This window comes from Drosophila teissieri, chromosome X (genome assembly GCF_016746235.2).
Source record: "Drosophila teissieri strain GT53w chromosome X, Prin_Dtei_1.1, whole genome shotgun sequence".
NCBI lineage: Eukaryota > Metazoa > Arthropoda > Insecta > Diptera > Drosophilidae > Drosophila > Drosophila teissieri.
The window spans coordinates 6,510,709-6,522,358 of NC_053034.1; the positions used below are offsets into that span (position 1 = coordinate 6,510,709).

Genomic DNA, 11,650 nt, shown 5'->3' on the forward strand with positions numbered 1-11,650 from the left:
ATTAACGATAGTTAATTAGGAATGGCTGCGTAAGTAGCGCGGGACGTACACTTGTGTACTTGTACGTGCCGCCTTAAGGCGATTTACTTATCTGCAACGTGCCATCGCGAAGGCAATTATCTAGTTCTAGTTCAGCAGCTAGCAGTGGTTTAACTGGCCCGCGACATCGAAGACGAATCACTTGGCAATTGGGCAATCGCAGGCTTGGTCCTCCACTGGAATGCTTGGCTGGCTCCCCCTGCCCGTGAGCCCCTCTGTGTGTCCTGCACAGTGGGGCCAAAGTAGGAAGGCTGCAAATAGAAAAAAATAATCTTATATACTACACACATTTCCTTCATATGGAACATTCAAAAGATGAACAACTTTCCGTTGGACAACGGAAGGATCGTTCCGTGAAGCTTGAGAGCCGCAATGCTGGGGTAAAGCTGGTTAACGCTCCAAGTCTGATAAAAATAAGCCTATCCGCATAACTGGGCTGTTTCCACATCAGCCTCAGCAGACATTGACGGAATGGGCTTACGACAAAATCCACCTGACATGGTGGTTACTATGCGCATAGAATTATATTGAATGTGTACGCTCTTAAGTGCATTATTTTCGAACCCCTTAACCAACGACCAAAATACAATGTGTCCAAAGATACACTGTTTACGTTGAGATAGCGGTATATCAACAGTTTGTTGGATACTTTCCGTATCAATAGGTCTAAAGAACAGTCATTTCCCAATTACTTAGTGAAGGCAGTGACGGAAAATTTGGCTTACTTATCGTGGTGGTTATACCACTCGCAGAGCCGTAAGAGCCGCAATCAAAACGCTGGTTTTTCCAGTTCTAGTTCCGCTGGCGGTGATGCAATTTTGCCGGCACCGACTGTGCCACAATGGGCTCAGCCAACAGGTATGTTGGTCGCCAAGTGCATTGGTCCGAGGCGCGAAGAAGGCCAACTATGTGTTACCCTCTACGACTTCTTGGTTCTGGCCACAGGGAGTGGAGGGGAGATTGCTTCGATGTAAACTGCGGCGACGGCAAGGTCGCAACGTTTTCGTTAGTGGAACACACACGCGAATGGTCGCAAAGGCTGACAACTGCGGTCAGAGCTATAGTTTCAAGCGCTCTGCATCTGGTATCTTAGACTTGGTCGATCCTGTCCAGAATTTAGCTCGTTTCGTTTGGGTATGAGTAGAGTGTTATGTAGCCGGCGGTGGTTTCATCTAAAACCACATCATCTCCGTAGTCATCCAAGTCATCTCTAAACTATGGTACACATGAGCGATGTTTTGAGCAGGGAATGCGAAGAGTGAACATTACCTGTTGGGATTACACACTCGGGCGGGCTCTAGAATCTTGACCGCCCCTGTGTCCACGGACACACAGAGCCCAGATGCGCGTGTGTTGGGGAGCCACGAAGCTTCCACTTCCAGTCGAATCCAACGCCGAAGTTGCGCGCCATACGCGGTCCGCACTTCACGCGCGCCAGACGTGCTTCGCATTGACTCTTGCTCTCTCCGGCTCTCTCGCAGCGTTCCTGGTCCACTCGACTGCACTCCGCTTATCTCGGCACAGACGCGGACCCGACCTGTTGCACGCTCCCAGGCTCTCTTCCCTTCCACGCGATATTCCAGTTGTTTTGTTTTTGTTATTGTTATTGTTATTATTACACCGTAGAGAGTAGTGAGTGGTGAGTGGTTAGTGATGATTGGCGACTAAGAGCACCTCGCAGATAAACAATAGCAGCGACGGGTGTTGTGCGTGCTGCAAAAACAGCATCTCAAACACGTTTGGGAGCTCGCAACATCCATCTGCGGCTGATGACTCAGCCTGTGGAGGAATAATTAAATGGAAATGATTAACACTCGCGAACTAACTAACTGATAACGAGCTTTGGCACAGTGATTGATTGTTATTAAGTGGAAAACAAAGCTCCTAAACTGCACACTCAACTTTCAGGTGGCATTCCCATCGAACAGCTCTAAACTTGGCCCAAAGGCGACGACTCTTCGAAGGCTTTCTAAGGATACGCACGCTCACGTCCCAGCAATTCCAGCAATTTCAGCAATCCCCGTCTTTTTCGAGCCGTTTCCACAGCCGCCTTCTAAACACAATGGGTTCCGTCAACTGCAAGGAGTACAAAACCACGGGCAGTACGCCCAAAAGGGAGAAGTCGACAGGTAAATGCACGATTTCCAGATGAATAGCTTTCGAAAGGGCAATTCACACATCCAAGGCAAGGTCGCATTTCCAATTTGACTACGCCACTCCTAATCTCGCAAAGGGGTTTTGCCAGTACTCGCGCCAGAAAACCGCTTTCTTCTGGTCATTACAATTAGATCATTTTGCCCAAGTCCAGTTTGTTTGTAAAAGTTCCAGAAGCAATTATCCCAATCGCCTCGATTTCTGAATACGATTCGAAAAGTGCGTGGTAATGTCGTAGATGATCCGATAGCCAACAGTGCCGTGCTCCTTTTACCAATCGAGCGAGGCCAAATGGCTTGGAGTTGTGATTAGGAGAGTGGGAATGACACGCATTAGAGGGCTGTCTTCGGGGCGGGGCAGGGGTGCCTAGATGATTGTCTCAGCGGCACAAGTCCAAGAGATTGTTTGCCTTCTGCTGCTGCGTCATTGCCACAGTAGCTATTCGTGCTATTGGTGCTTATTCCGGGATACTTATACCCCTACAGCTTCAGTTTCCCGGAGAAATTGTTCATCTTTACTTTCTTGAAAAGCGTTTAGGAGGCTACAGGTGGAGCTCCTATGGTTGCGACCCTCTGAAAACCCCAGTTCTGAGTCCACATCCTCGCGTGTCTCTGCGAGGTGATGCCCACTGTACAACTGCTGTTAGTCACCGCCATCGGAATTTCGACTGCGTCTGTGTGCCTGCCTATTGCCTATTGCCCATTGCCATGTCTTGCATTCCGTTCTCTTGGGCTCTCCATGGGGTTAGCCCCAGTTCGCTTAAATTGGCTGCTCCAGCGGCGGTCGCCAGTTCATTCGTCAGCCAACTGCCGGCGATTAAGCGTTGGCAAACTCTTACAATCAGACGGAACGTTCTCTTAGCTGCGGCGAGCCCCGTCCTTTGCTGTGATACCTGATTTCGTGAGGTATATATTTTGGTGAAACTTGTTCTCGTGCAATTGTTATTATTATTATTCGGCCTGGCTTTTGACTCACTTGAGTTGGACAAGGCCAACCGGTTTGCTCGCGTGTGTGCGAGTGTGTGAGTGTGTGTGTGGGAAACCCAGCTGTGCTATTAACATGGCGAATCATTGCTAATTAGACGAGAGAACCGAAAGAGGTTAGCAAATGCACAGTGCAGGCAGGGTCGATGTTTACTGTCTCGGCAGAAAAGTTGTCCCTCAGTCTCGTTTCGTTTCGCTGGCCAATTCAGTTTGCAGTCTCAACAAAAATACATAAATATTTTGCTAACTATATCCATATAGTACGTATTTTGAAAGTAAGTCAGCGATTTTACCTTTCTTCCCAAATAGAAGGCGACATTTTCTCTCACTGTACGTGAATTTGAGCTGACTTGCTGTTCTTCATGTTTGGTGCTGTTTAGTTTCCGATCAGCCTGTGTCTGTCCGCAAAAAGCCGAATCATCGCAGCTCCATCATGGGCATATCAGCGATATAGCAGCGATACACAAGCGAAACCATATTACCACACATCATAAAGCCAGGCACTTGAGATAGGGGCGTGTAGACACTATCGCCATATCAGAACCGAATCGACTAGAACAGAGGAGAACACACATTTACAGGTGTTACGGTTACGCTCCATAGATGTTTCCCCCGCCGCCTGGCTTTTCTTGATGACGTAGCACTGCGAGGTTCTTGGTTAGGCCGAGTTGTCGTGACATTGCAGAAGGTCGGATGGGTCATCGATCCGGACTTGTCGCTAGGATCCGCTTTGTTGTGGTCAAGTAACCATCGATGGCAATTAGACAGCTGCGACCCCTTACTCGGTGTACTTCAAAATAATTGCCCTGAAACACAGTTTTACAATTACATATCAGGGTTTGAAAGGATAGATAATGTTATTTATTGCTTTAGACTTTTAAGTTAGGTGATTGCGCGAAGTGAACTCTTATCAATCTCATGCTAGACCAATTGTTTTCGGAAACTACATTAAATGGTCACAAATTATTATTAAACGTACTCGACTTAGTTGGTAAGCTATCATTTCCCTCAATTTGATCTCTGGCAAGATAAGTTTCTGTTCAATCTGATAGTTAAGTTCAATCAGATAGCTGTTTGTACTTCTGGATGGATTATTGATTTTCATGGATTTTCCATGTATTTTAGTTTTTGTTTGAGCCCTTCTTGACGGCCAAGAGTTCCAGCCGCGTAATAGCATCGTCCAGAAACCTGCGCTGCTCCTGCAGTTGCGGTAGGAGCTCCTCGGCGCTAAGCGGATGAGCGGGCTTAGGTGTTGCCAATCCCGTTCCAGCTGATTTGGCCGATTCAGTCCAACGGCTCCGCAGACCTGCTACTCCCATGGAGGGCCTCAGCATGTCCAGCACTCTTTTGATGATGGAGGGACTGGATTCCTGCTGCGGATCCTGAGTATGCTCCTGCTGGTGGAGGTTGTGGTTATGTTGCTGGTCGCTGGCCACACTGCCCTGTGGGAACTCCGGCATGGTCAGCAAGGGTCCCCACAAAAAGGAACCCAATCCGGGGGCAGCCGGTGTTGCGCCTTCCGAGGAGTGTCCTTCCAGTTGCTTTCCTTGGGAGGCAAACCGTCCGTCCAGCAACTCAAGTTGGCGTTTCAAATCATCTAGCTTATGCTGCAGGTGCTCAAAGTCAGCAGTTAGATTTATGGCCAGCCTCTGTGTGGTCTCGCCCTTGGAGATTTCCTCGAGCTTTTCTATTTGAATGCCTATTTGATGATCTCTTAACTGAAGATCGCTCAACAGCAGTTGAGTTTCCGCTCGAGGCGTTTGCTCCAAAAAAAGACGTGCGATCTCCTCCTGCAAAAGCTTTTTGTGGGTGCGTAGCGCATTTAGCTCCAGTTCCTGAGGGTTCCCGAGATTCGAGAGGGCCAATACTGGTCCCAGGATCATAAGCAATCCCACAAAGACTTCTGAACGCGTGCGAAGCATTTTTGTGACTGATATTCGATTGTTGTTTCTACCTGAGCAGCAAGCGGTGCCAGAATTTCCCTTGGACCCTAGGGAAAAACTGGAAAATTTTTATGTGACCTACACACTCTTGTTATCTGTATTTGTATCGCCCTTTCTCTTTGCTTGTCTCTTTACATGATGGCTTCGACAGGTGGTGCCGTGGGTTCCTACCAGTCCAAGTGCAGTAACCAGAGTCCCAGTACAACCATGTCGGCGGAAGAGTCTTCGCCGGATTCGGAGTACACCAGTGCGGTCCTCGTGGACTGCAGAGTTACGGATCTGAAGGAGAACGAGATGAAGCAAGTGGACTTCGATGAGGACACCCGCGTGCTGCTTGTGAAGCAGAATGATCGTCTGCTGGCCGTGGGTGCCAAGTGCACCCACTACGGAGCTCCGCTTCAGACTGGAGCCTTGGGTTTGGGTCGTGTCCGCTGTCCGTGGCACGGCGCCTGCTTCAACCTGGAAAACGGAGACATTGAGGATTTCCCCGGTCTCGATTCCCTGCCCTGTTATCGCGTGGAAGTGGGTAACGAGGGACAGGTGTCGCTCCGTGCCAAGCGATCGGATCTGGTCAACAACAAGCGACTCAAGAACATGGTCCGCCGCAAGCCCGACGATCAGCGAGTGTTCATCGTGGTTGGCGGTGGTCCCTCGGGCGCCGTGGCCGTGGAAACCATTCGACAGGAGGGTTTCACCGGGCGCCTGATCTTCGTGTGCCGCGAGGACTATCTGCCCTACGATCGCGTTAAGATCTCCAAGGCTATGAACCTTGAGATCGAGCAGCTGCGGTTCCGCGACGAGGAGTTCTACAAAGAGTACGATATCGAACTGTGGCAAGGAGTCGCCGCCGAGAAACTGGATACAGCTCAAAAGGAGCTGCACTGCAGCAATGGCTATGTGGTGAAGTACGACAAAATCTACCTGGCCACAGGCTGCTCCGCCTTCCGGCCGCCTATTCCGGGTGTTAATTTGGAGAACGTCCGCACTGTCCGAGAGTTGGCGGATACGAAGGCGATATTGGCATCGATCACCCCAGAGTCCCGTGTCGTCTGTCTGGGATCCAGCTTCATCGCCCTGGAGGCAGCCGCTGGGTTGGTCTCCAAAGTGCAAAGCGTCACGGTTGTGGGTCGTGAAAATGTTCCACTAAAGGCCGCTTTCGGGGCGGAGATTGGTCAGAGGGTGCTCCAGCTGTTCGAGGACAACAAGGTGATCATGCGCATGGAGAGCGGCATCGCCGAGATTGTTGGCAACGAAGACGGCAAGGTATCGGAGGTTGTGCTGGTGGATGAGACGCGTCTGCCTTGCGATTTGCTAATCCTAGGCACTGGCTCCAAGCTGAACACCCAATTCCTGGCCAAGTCGGGCGTAAAGGTGAATCGTAACGGATCCGTGGACGTCACAGATTTCCTGGAGTCCAATGTGCCCGATGTCTATGTGGGCGGTGACATAGCCAACGCCCACATCCACGGACTGGCCCACGATCGCGTTAACATCGGGCATTACCAGCTGGCCCAATATCACGGACGAGTGGCGGCCATCAACATGTGCGGCGGCGTAAAGAAGCTGGAGGCCGTGCCCTTCTTTTTCACCCTCATCTTCGGCAAGGGCATCCGGTATGCCGGCCATGGATCCTACAAGGATGTGATCATCGACGGTAGCATGGAGGACTTTAAGTTTGTGGCCTACTTCATCAACGAGGCGAATACGGTGACAGCCGTGGCTTCGTGCGGCCGGGATCCGATTGTGGCCCAGTTTGCCGAGCTCATCTCGCAGGGCAAGTGCCTCGGTCGTGGCCAGATCGAAGACCCGGCCACCCGAGAAGACTGGACTAAGAAGCTCGGCGAGCCGTTGCCCCAAGTTCGCTAAATAATCAACTTAATGTGTATTACCGCTGAGATTTGTTGTTATATTTGCATGCAATCGTTGAGTATTTATTATATTGGTACTCGTACGCAAAACTCTATAAACGTGTAACTTTATCTGTGTATAATTATAATTGTAGTTGCGGGAACTTCCTTGAGTTCCCGCCGCAGTTGCCACTTTTGGCCCAAGATCAAAGATGTAAGCGTTCCATTCACTTGCCACACAATGTATTTTTTTGAGTCATATTGGTTTACTCTTGCTGAATAAAGTATTTTAACGATTCATATTTAAAGCCAATGTTTTCTATTTCAGAAGTAACAAGCTAAGTTTTATGAATTTTCTCTCTTCGCTTTTCATTGAGTTTTTCCGATTGATGAAATTTAAACTGGCTATGTCAGCCTCGCTTCACCTGTTCACTTACAAGCTGTTTGTTTAATCCATAAGCCTTTTCGTATTTGCCAAACTCGCTTCTTTTTACCCAACCTCACAATTTAATCGCGTTTACATCGAAATTCAAAATTAGGAGCAATCGATGGCCTCGCCTAGTCGGAGCTCCCAGCGTTCCCTGCTCAACGCGGGCCTCAAATTGTTTACCACAAAGCTGGGTAGGACCCAGCACATAGTAAGATTTTGGGATATGGTCATTTGGGGTGTACTAACTTACCGCTTTTCGGCGAAAAGCTCCCGCTGAAGGATTTCAGTGTGTCTGCGTTGCAGGGTGTGGAGCTCCATTATCAGAATACCGCACCAACCAGGATGTCCCAGCGACTGGCGGATGCCCAGAAGCGCACCCAATTGCTGGAGGACCGGAACCGCCAGCTCAAGGATCTGGTTCGTAAAGATTCCTCCGGCTACTGTTTGTGATAATACCAATTCCCCTCAGGCGCTGGATAAATCGGACCTCTTCGAGTCGCGAACAGTGATGCTGTGCTCCCGAGCCTTCGACATCAGTCAGGAGCTGATCGTAACCAGGATGAGGATTAACGACTTGGAGAACGCCTGTACGCAACTACGAAGGTATTGTACTGACCGCAATCGTCTAGTCCGGTTATCTAGTCTGTTGTTCCACAGACGCATCCTGGAACTGAATCTGCGACGCATCCAGCGTCGTCGGCTCCTCTGCCACGAAGTACGGATGCTGCAACAGGCGCTGGAACACCAGGTGCCCACGATCCTGATGCGCCTCTGGCGCGGTCTTTGCTTCCTATGGAACTGTGTGGACTGCCTGTCGCTAGTGTCCCGCGTGGCCCGTCCTGTCTTCAAGGCAGAGACCACAATGGATGCTCTCAATCTCTTTGTGGCGGGCTTTTGACATGTCTTGCTTTGTCCTGGCTTTTAATTTAGTATTTTTAACACTGGTTATCGAGCACAGCAGGGTTATCGACATCAATCGACTTATCGAGTCGGGCATTTCATTACATTAAACGTTTGTATATCAACATAAATAGCCAAACATTTTTCTTTGGCCGGTTCTAAAATAAATTTGTATAGTACACACACGGGAATGTATGACTAGTCTTAAAACTGTTTTATTAGATGTTCAATTGCTAGCAACTTTGCGGATTATTTTTTTTCAGTGCCCAATATCGTGAAGCTTTAGCGAATATTTTCGATGCCAACTTATCGCCTTATCTACTGCTGCGATAACTTTCGAAGTTACCTATCGCTCGAACTGTTTTAGCCGATGGTTTTCGAAGACACTATCGCAAGTCGCATACCGAAGTGATTTCTGCTGCATTTTTGTTTCTTGTTTGTGCACGTGCAGAACGCAACTAAATGCGCCGAGCCTGAGTCGATGCGAGCGGACTGGAGGACAGCGGATAGCGGGCGGCCATGGATCAATTCTCGCACGATCTGACGTTGGCTCTGGACCTGACGCTGATGGACAGGGCTAGTGGCGGCGTCGGTAGGTGGGGCTCCCGCCGCAGGACACGTTCCACGGGCAATCTGCGTAAGTAGCCATCGCACGCCGACTCCTGCTCGCGGTAACCCCCCTCTGCTTAGCCTGCGCCCCTCAGCCCACGGAGGACTCCTCCAGCAGTCCCACGGACGCGCTGAACCTGGGGCACCATCACGGGCATCATGGCCACCACCACCATCACCATCACCACCACCCAAGTGCCAACGTGGACGGACTGGACACACACAACCTCAAGTTGCCAGCTAGCGACTCTGACGAAAAGGCGGAGGCGATGCTGCCTCTGCGTCTGCCACTGACCTTGCCTGGACGCATGGGTGCCCTGGAGTCGGACTCGCTTAACGAGACCACCTTCAGTCCAGCCAGGTAAAGTGGTTAATACTCCACGCAATGGTCCCCAACCTTATCGCTGACAAACCCACAGATTCTACAAGCCCAACTCGCGAAGGAAACGCAAAATCAAGCGGATGTCCATGGAGTTCGAGTTCAGCAAGGATACTCCACACACCTTCACCGAGTCGCCGCTGCAGCCCAGCCTGCTAAGTGGCAGCGGCTCTGCTACCGGAACCATACGCAAGCGGTTGCTGAAAATTGACGCCACTGGACATCGCTCGCATTTGTTCTTCTGCGGCAAACGCAAGCGCTCAAACCGCGATCGCTACCATGAGCAGGATTCGGTGAAGCTGTACGCCTCGCCACACTCACAAGTAGATGACCAGCACCTACAGCAACCACAGCACCACCAGCAGAGGATGCGCCCCCGCAGCTACTCCTCCACATCGAAGCCACTCAGCGACCGTCTGCTGCCACTGAACAAGGGACTGCTGTCGAAGATCAATCGAATGGCTGCCCAAGGACAGCAGACTAAGCACACCCAAAAGACTGAGACGAAGGACAAGGACTTGAAATGCCACCGTTCTGAAGAGCCCGGAGGAGTAAGCCAGGAGATGGAGGAGCTGCCCGATCAAAAGGACGCGGTCAAGAAGCTACCTTTGCCAAGTGCTGATGTCACGACCGCCAACTTAAGCTCTTTCAGCATGGACACCATTGTGCCTGTGACCGATATTGATGCCTTGTTATTGAGTACGCCACCAGCTGCTCCGCTGCTGCGCAAAAAGGCGCAGGGGCAGGCGCCGGGACACATCAGCAGTGGCTCATCCAAGACACACCGACGCCGCCGCTTCCAAACGTTTCCACAGCCTCAACTGCAGCTCCAAGCTCAGTCAATGGACTGCAGCGAACTTTACGACTTCTTGAGCTCTAGTTCCCTGAGCTCGTCCACGGATAGCGAGGCGGAAGTAGGTGGTCATCGCCGACACGACACCGATCGCGAGGGCGACGATGAACTGACCGACTGGCCGGGAAACGAGTTCGGACCCGGAGCCCGTTACGATCCGAAAAGGAAGCTAACAAAGAAATCACTACTGCCTCAAATACGCTCGGATGACACAATTGGAGAAGATGACACTCTAATGTCTGGCACCGAAGCGGGAGCGGTAGGAATGGAACCGCCTCCGAAGTCTCCAGCCCAGCTGCCTGAATCTCTGCAGGATTTATCCCGCTTCCAACCAGCCGGCGTCTCAGAGCCCATCGAGATCCAGAACGCCTGTATGGTGATGGAAACGAATGCAGATGGCACCATGCCGGCTTCCCGCCAAATCGAGAGTGAGATGTCCGGCGAAACTTCCAATCCGTTTCTTTCCTCGTCGCCGCCTGGACACGCCCAGGGACAGGAAGTACGCGAGATCCGCGCAGGGTGTCGCCGCATCAATGGCGAGCGACCGGGATTTAGCATCAAGATGAGCGTGAATGAGCGCATTGCCCGATTTCTGCAGGATCCGCAACAGACACAGATCCGTTTGCCGGATATAGAGCTATATGAGACCGATAGCATGTCTAACCTGGCCACGCTCTATTCACTTACCATGGTGGTGGAGCAGGGATGCACGGTGCTCACCAAAACCAGGTAAGGCTAAAGAGACTTAAATTCAAAATATAGGAACAACTAAGTTGTTGCTCTTCCAGGAACACTACGCAGACGGTGAGTGTGGATCATCTACAGCAAGGTCTGCAACCGCGTGCAGATCTCTTTGGCGACTTCAAGCGACGCTGCTACGGCGAGGAGGGCGAGCAACAGCTTCAGCAAGATCCCGGCCAGATTTAGCCCCAGATAGTAACACATTAATCAAAACGTGACCAATCCCCAGCAAATGCAGACGCACAGCCATCAGCACTCGGGGTGAAACTCCTGGCTATTTAATACGCTTGCATTGCTGGGGTGGAAGAAACCCGTAATCTAAGAATGCTTTTAGCTTGTTTTTGTGAAAGCTGTTCCATGTACATAAGTTGCATCGGTCCGTGTATATACTAACTGACTTCGTTTGGGAATGGCGCCAGCAAGACGGATACCGGATCCCAGATCCCGTCGGTCTGACTACACGCTTGAAAGCGAGCGAGACGACACGTTTTATAGACAGAGAAAGAGAGAGAGAGAGAGACGACCGACCGAATGCCGTCGGCAGCCGTTCCACTGTACAAAATATATATTGTAAGACCTCCAGCGAATATGAATATAAGAAATATATATGTGTGGTCATATCCGGAATATATGTGGTCTTCATTTTTACCCAGAATGTGGTGAAAAATTTCCTTAAACGAGAACATCCCAATGTAATTCGGTCTCAGGAATACGGTATCAATAAGGTATGCCCAAACTTAGAATGCTTTTCTGTTGGTTTTACCGCTCGCTG

General features: G+C 50.5%; 4 protein-coding genes and 1 long non-coding RNA gene across 8 annotated transcripts; 3 read left to right on the top strand and 2 right to left on the bottom strand.

Moving 5' to 3' along the window:
- Positions 1-36: 36 nt before the first annotated feature.
- LOC122624176 lies at positions 37-1,445 on the bottom strand. 2 transcript variants are annotated; one of them, XR_006326446.1, is made up of 3 exons: positions 1,309-1,445; positions 765-1,254; positions 37-290 (listed from the first exon to the last, which is right to left on the bottom strand). It is a non-coding gene; the product is annotated as an uncharacterized LOC122624176 (long non-coding RNA). The 2 variants fall into 2 exon arrangements; XR_006326447.1 differs by lacking the exon at positions 37-290 and adding an exon at positions 298-705.
- Positions 1,446-1,458: 13 nt separating this feature from the next.
- On the top strand, positions 1,459-7,274 carry LOC122624165 (apoptosis-inducing factor 3). Of its 3 annotated transcripts, XM_043803620.1 has the most exons (3): positions 1,459-1,678; positions 1,948-2,168; positions 5,271-7,274. In XM_043803620.1, exons 2-3 carry the CDS (start codon positions 2,102-2,104, stop codon positions 6,983-6,985), a joined length of 1,782 nt encoding a protein of 593 aa, XP_043659555.1. In that variant the 5' UTR covers positions 1,459-1,678; positions 1,948-2,101; the 3' UTR covers positions 6,986-7,274. The 3 variants fall into 3 exon arrangements, with proteins under 3 accessions (XP_043659555.1, XP_043659556.1, XP_043659557.1); XM_043803621.1 differs by lacking the exons at positions 1,459-1,678; positions 1,948-2,168 and adding an exon at positions 2,953-3,098; XM_043803622.1 differs by lacking the exons at positions 1,459-1,678; positions 1,948-2,168 and adding an exon at positions 3,346-3,451.
- On the bottom strand, positions 4,006-5,256 carry LOC122624170. Its single transcript, XM_043803629.1, has one exon. The coding sequence runs from the start codon at positions 5,096-5,098 to the stop codon at positions 4,298-4,300; it is 801 nt and encodes a 266-aa protein (XP_043659564.1). The 5' UTR covers positions 5,099-5,256; the 3' UTR covers positions 4,006-4,297.
- An 83-nt stretch (positions 7,275-7,357) lies between the features above and the next one.
- On the top strand, positions 7,358-8,427 carry LOC122624173. The gene is made up of 4 exons (XM_043803632.1): positions 7,358-7,604; positions 7,664-7,813; positions 7,866-7,999; positions 8,054-8,427. The coding sequence occupies exons 1-4, from the start codon at positions 7,515-7,517 to the stop codon at positions 8,292-8,294; spliced, it is 615 nt and encodes a 204-aa protein (XP_043659567.1). The 5' UTR covers positions 7,358-7,514; the 3' UTR covers positions 8,295-8,427.
- Positions 8,428-8,657: 230 nt separating this feature from the next.
- Positions 8,658-11,505, top strand: LOC122624163. Its single transcript, XM_043803616.1, has 4 exons — positions 8,658-8,933; positions 8,987-9,266; positions 9,325-10,866; positions 10,926-11,505. Exons 1-4 carry the CDS (start codon positions 8,816-8,818, stop codon positions 11,062-11,064), a joined length of 2,079 nt encoding a protein of 692 aa, XP_043659551.1. The 5' UTR covers positions 8,658-8,815; the 3' UTR covers positions 11,065-11,505.
- The last annotated feature ends 145 nt before the right edge of the window (positions 11,506-11,650 follow it).

Excerpts from the sequence above, each read along its gene's own strand:
- LOC122624165 (XM_043803620.1), top strand. The coding sequence starts at position 2,102 with ATGGGTTCCGTCAACTGCAAGGAGTACAAAACCACGGGCAGTACGCCC. Across the intron at positions 2,169-5,270 it reads CAAAAGGGAGAAGTCGACAG|GTGGTGCCGTGGGTTCCTAC; the intron begins GTAAATGCACGA and ends TGGCTTCGACAG.
- LOC122624170 (XM_043803629.1), bottom strand. The coding sequence starts at position 5,098 with ATGCTTCGCACGCGTTCAGAAGTCTTTGTGGGATTGCTTATGATCCTG.
- LOC122624173 (XM_043803632.1), top strand. The coding sequence starts at position 7,515 with ATGGCCTCGCCTAGTCGGAGCTCCCAGCGTTCCCTGCTCAACGCGGGC. Across the intron at positions 7,814-7,865 it reads ACCGCCAGCTCAAGGATCTG|GCGCTGGATAAATCGGACCT; the intron begins GTTCGTAAAGAT and ends AATTCCCCTCAG. Across the intron at positions 8,000-8,053 it reads GCCTGTACGCAACTACGAAG|ACGCATCCTGGAACTGAATC; the intron begins GTATTGTACTGA and ends GTTGTTCCACAG.
- LOC122624163 (XM_043803616.1), top strand. The coding sequence starts at position 8,816 with ATGGATCAATTCTCGCACGATCTGACGTTGGCTCTGGACCTGACGCTG. Across the intron at positions 8,934-8,986 it reads ACGTTCCACGGGCAATCTGC|CCTGCGCCCCTCAGCCCACG; the intron begins GTAAGTAGCCAT and ends CCCTCTGCTTAG. Across the intron at positions 9,267-9,324 it reads ACCACCTTCAGTCCAGCCAG|ATTCTACAAGCCCAACTCGC; the intron begins GTAAAGTGGTTA and ends ACAAACCCACAG.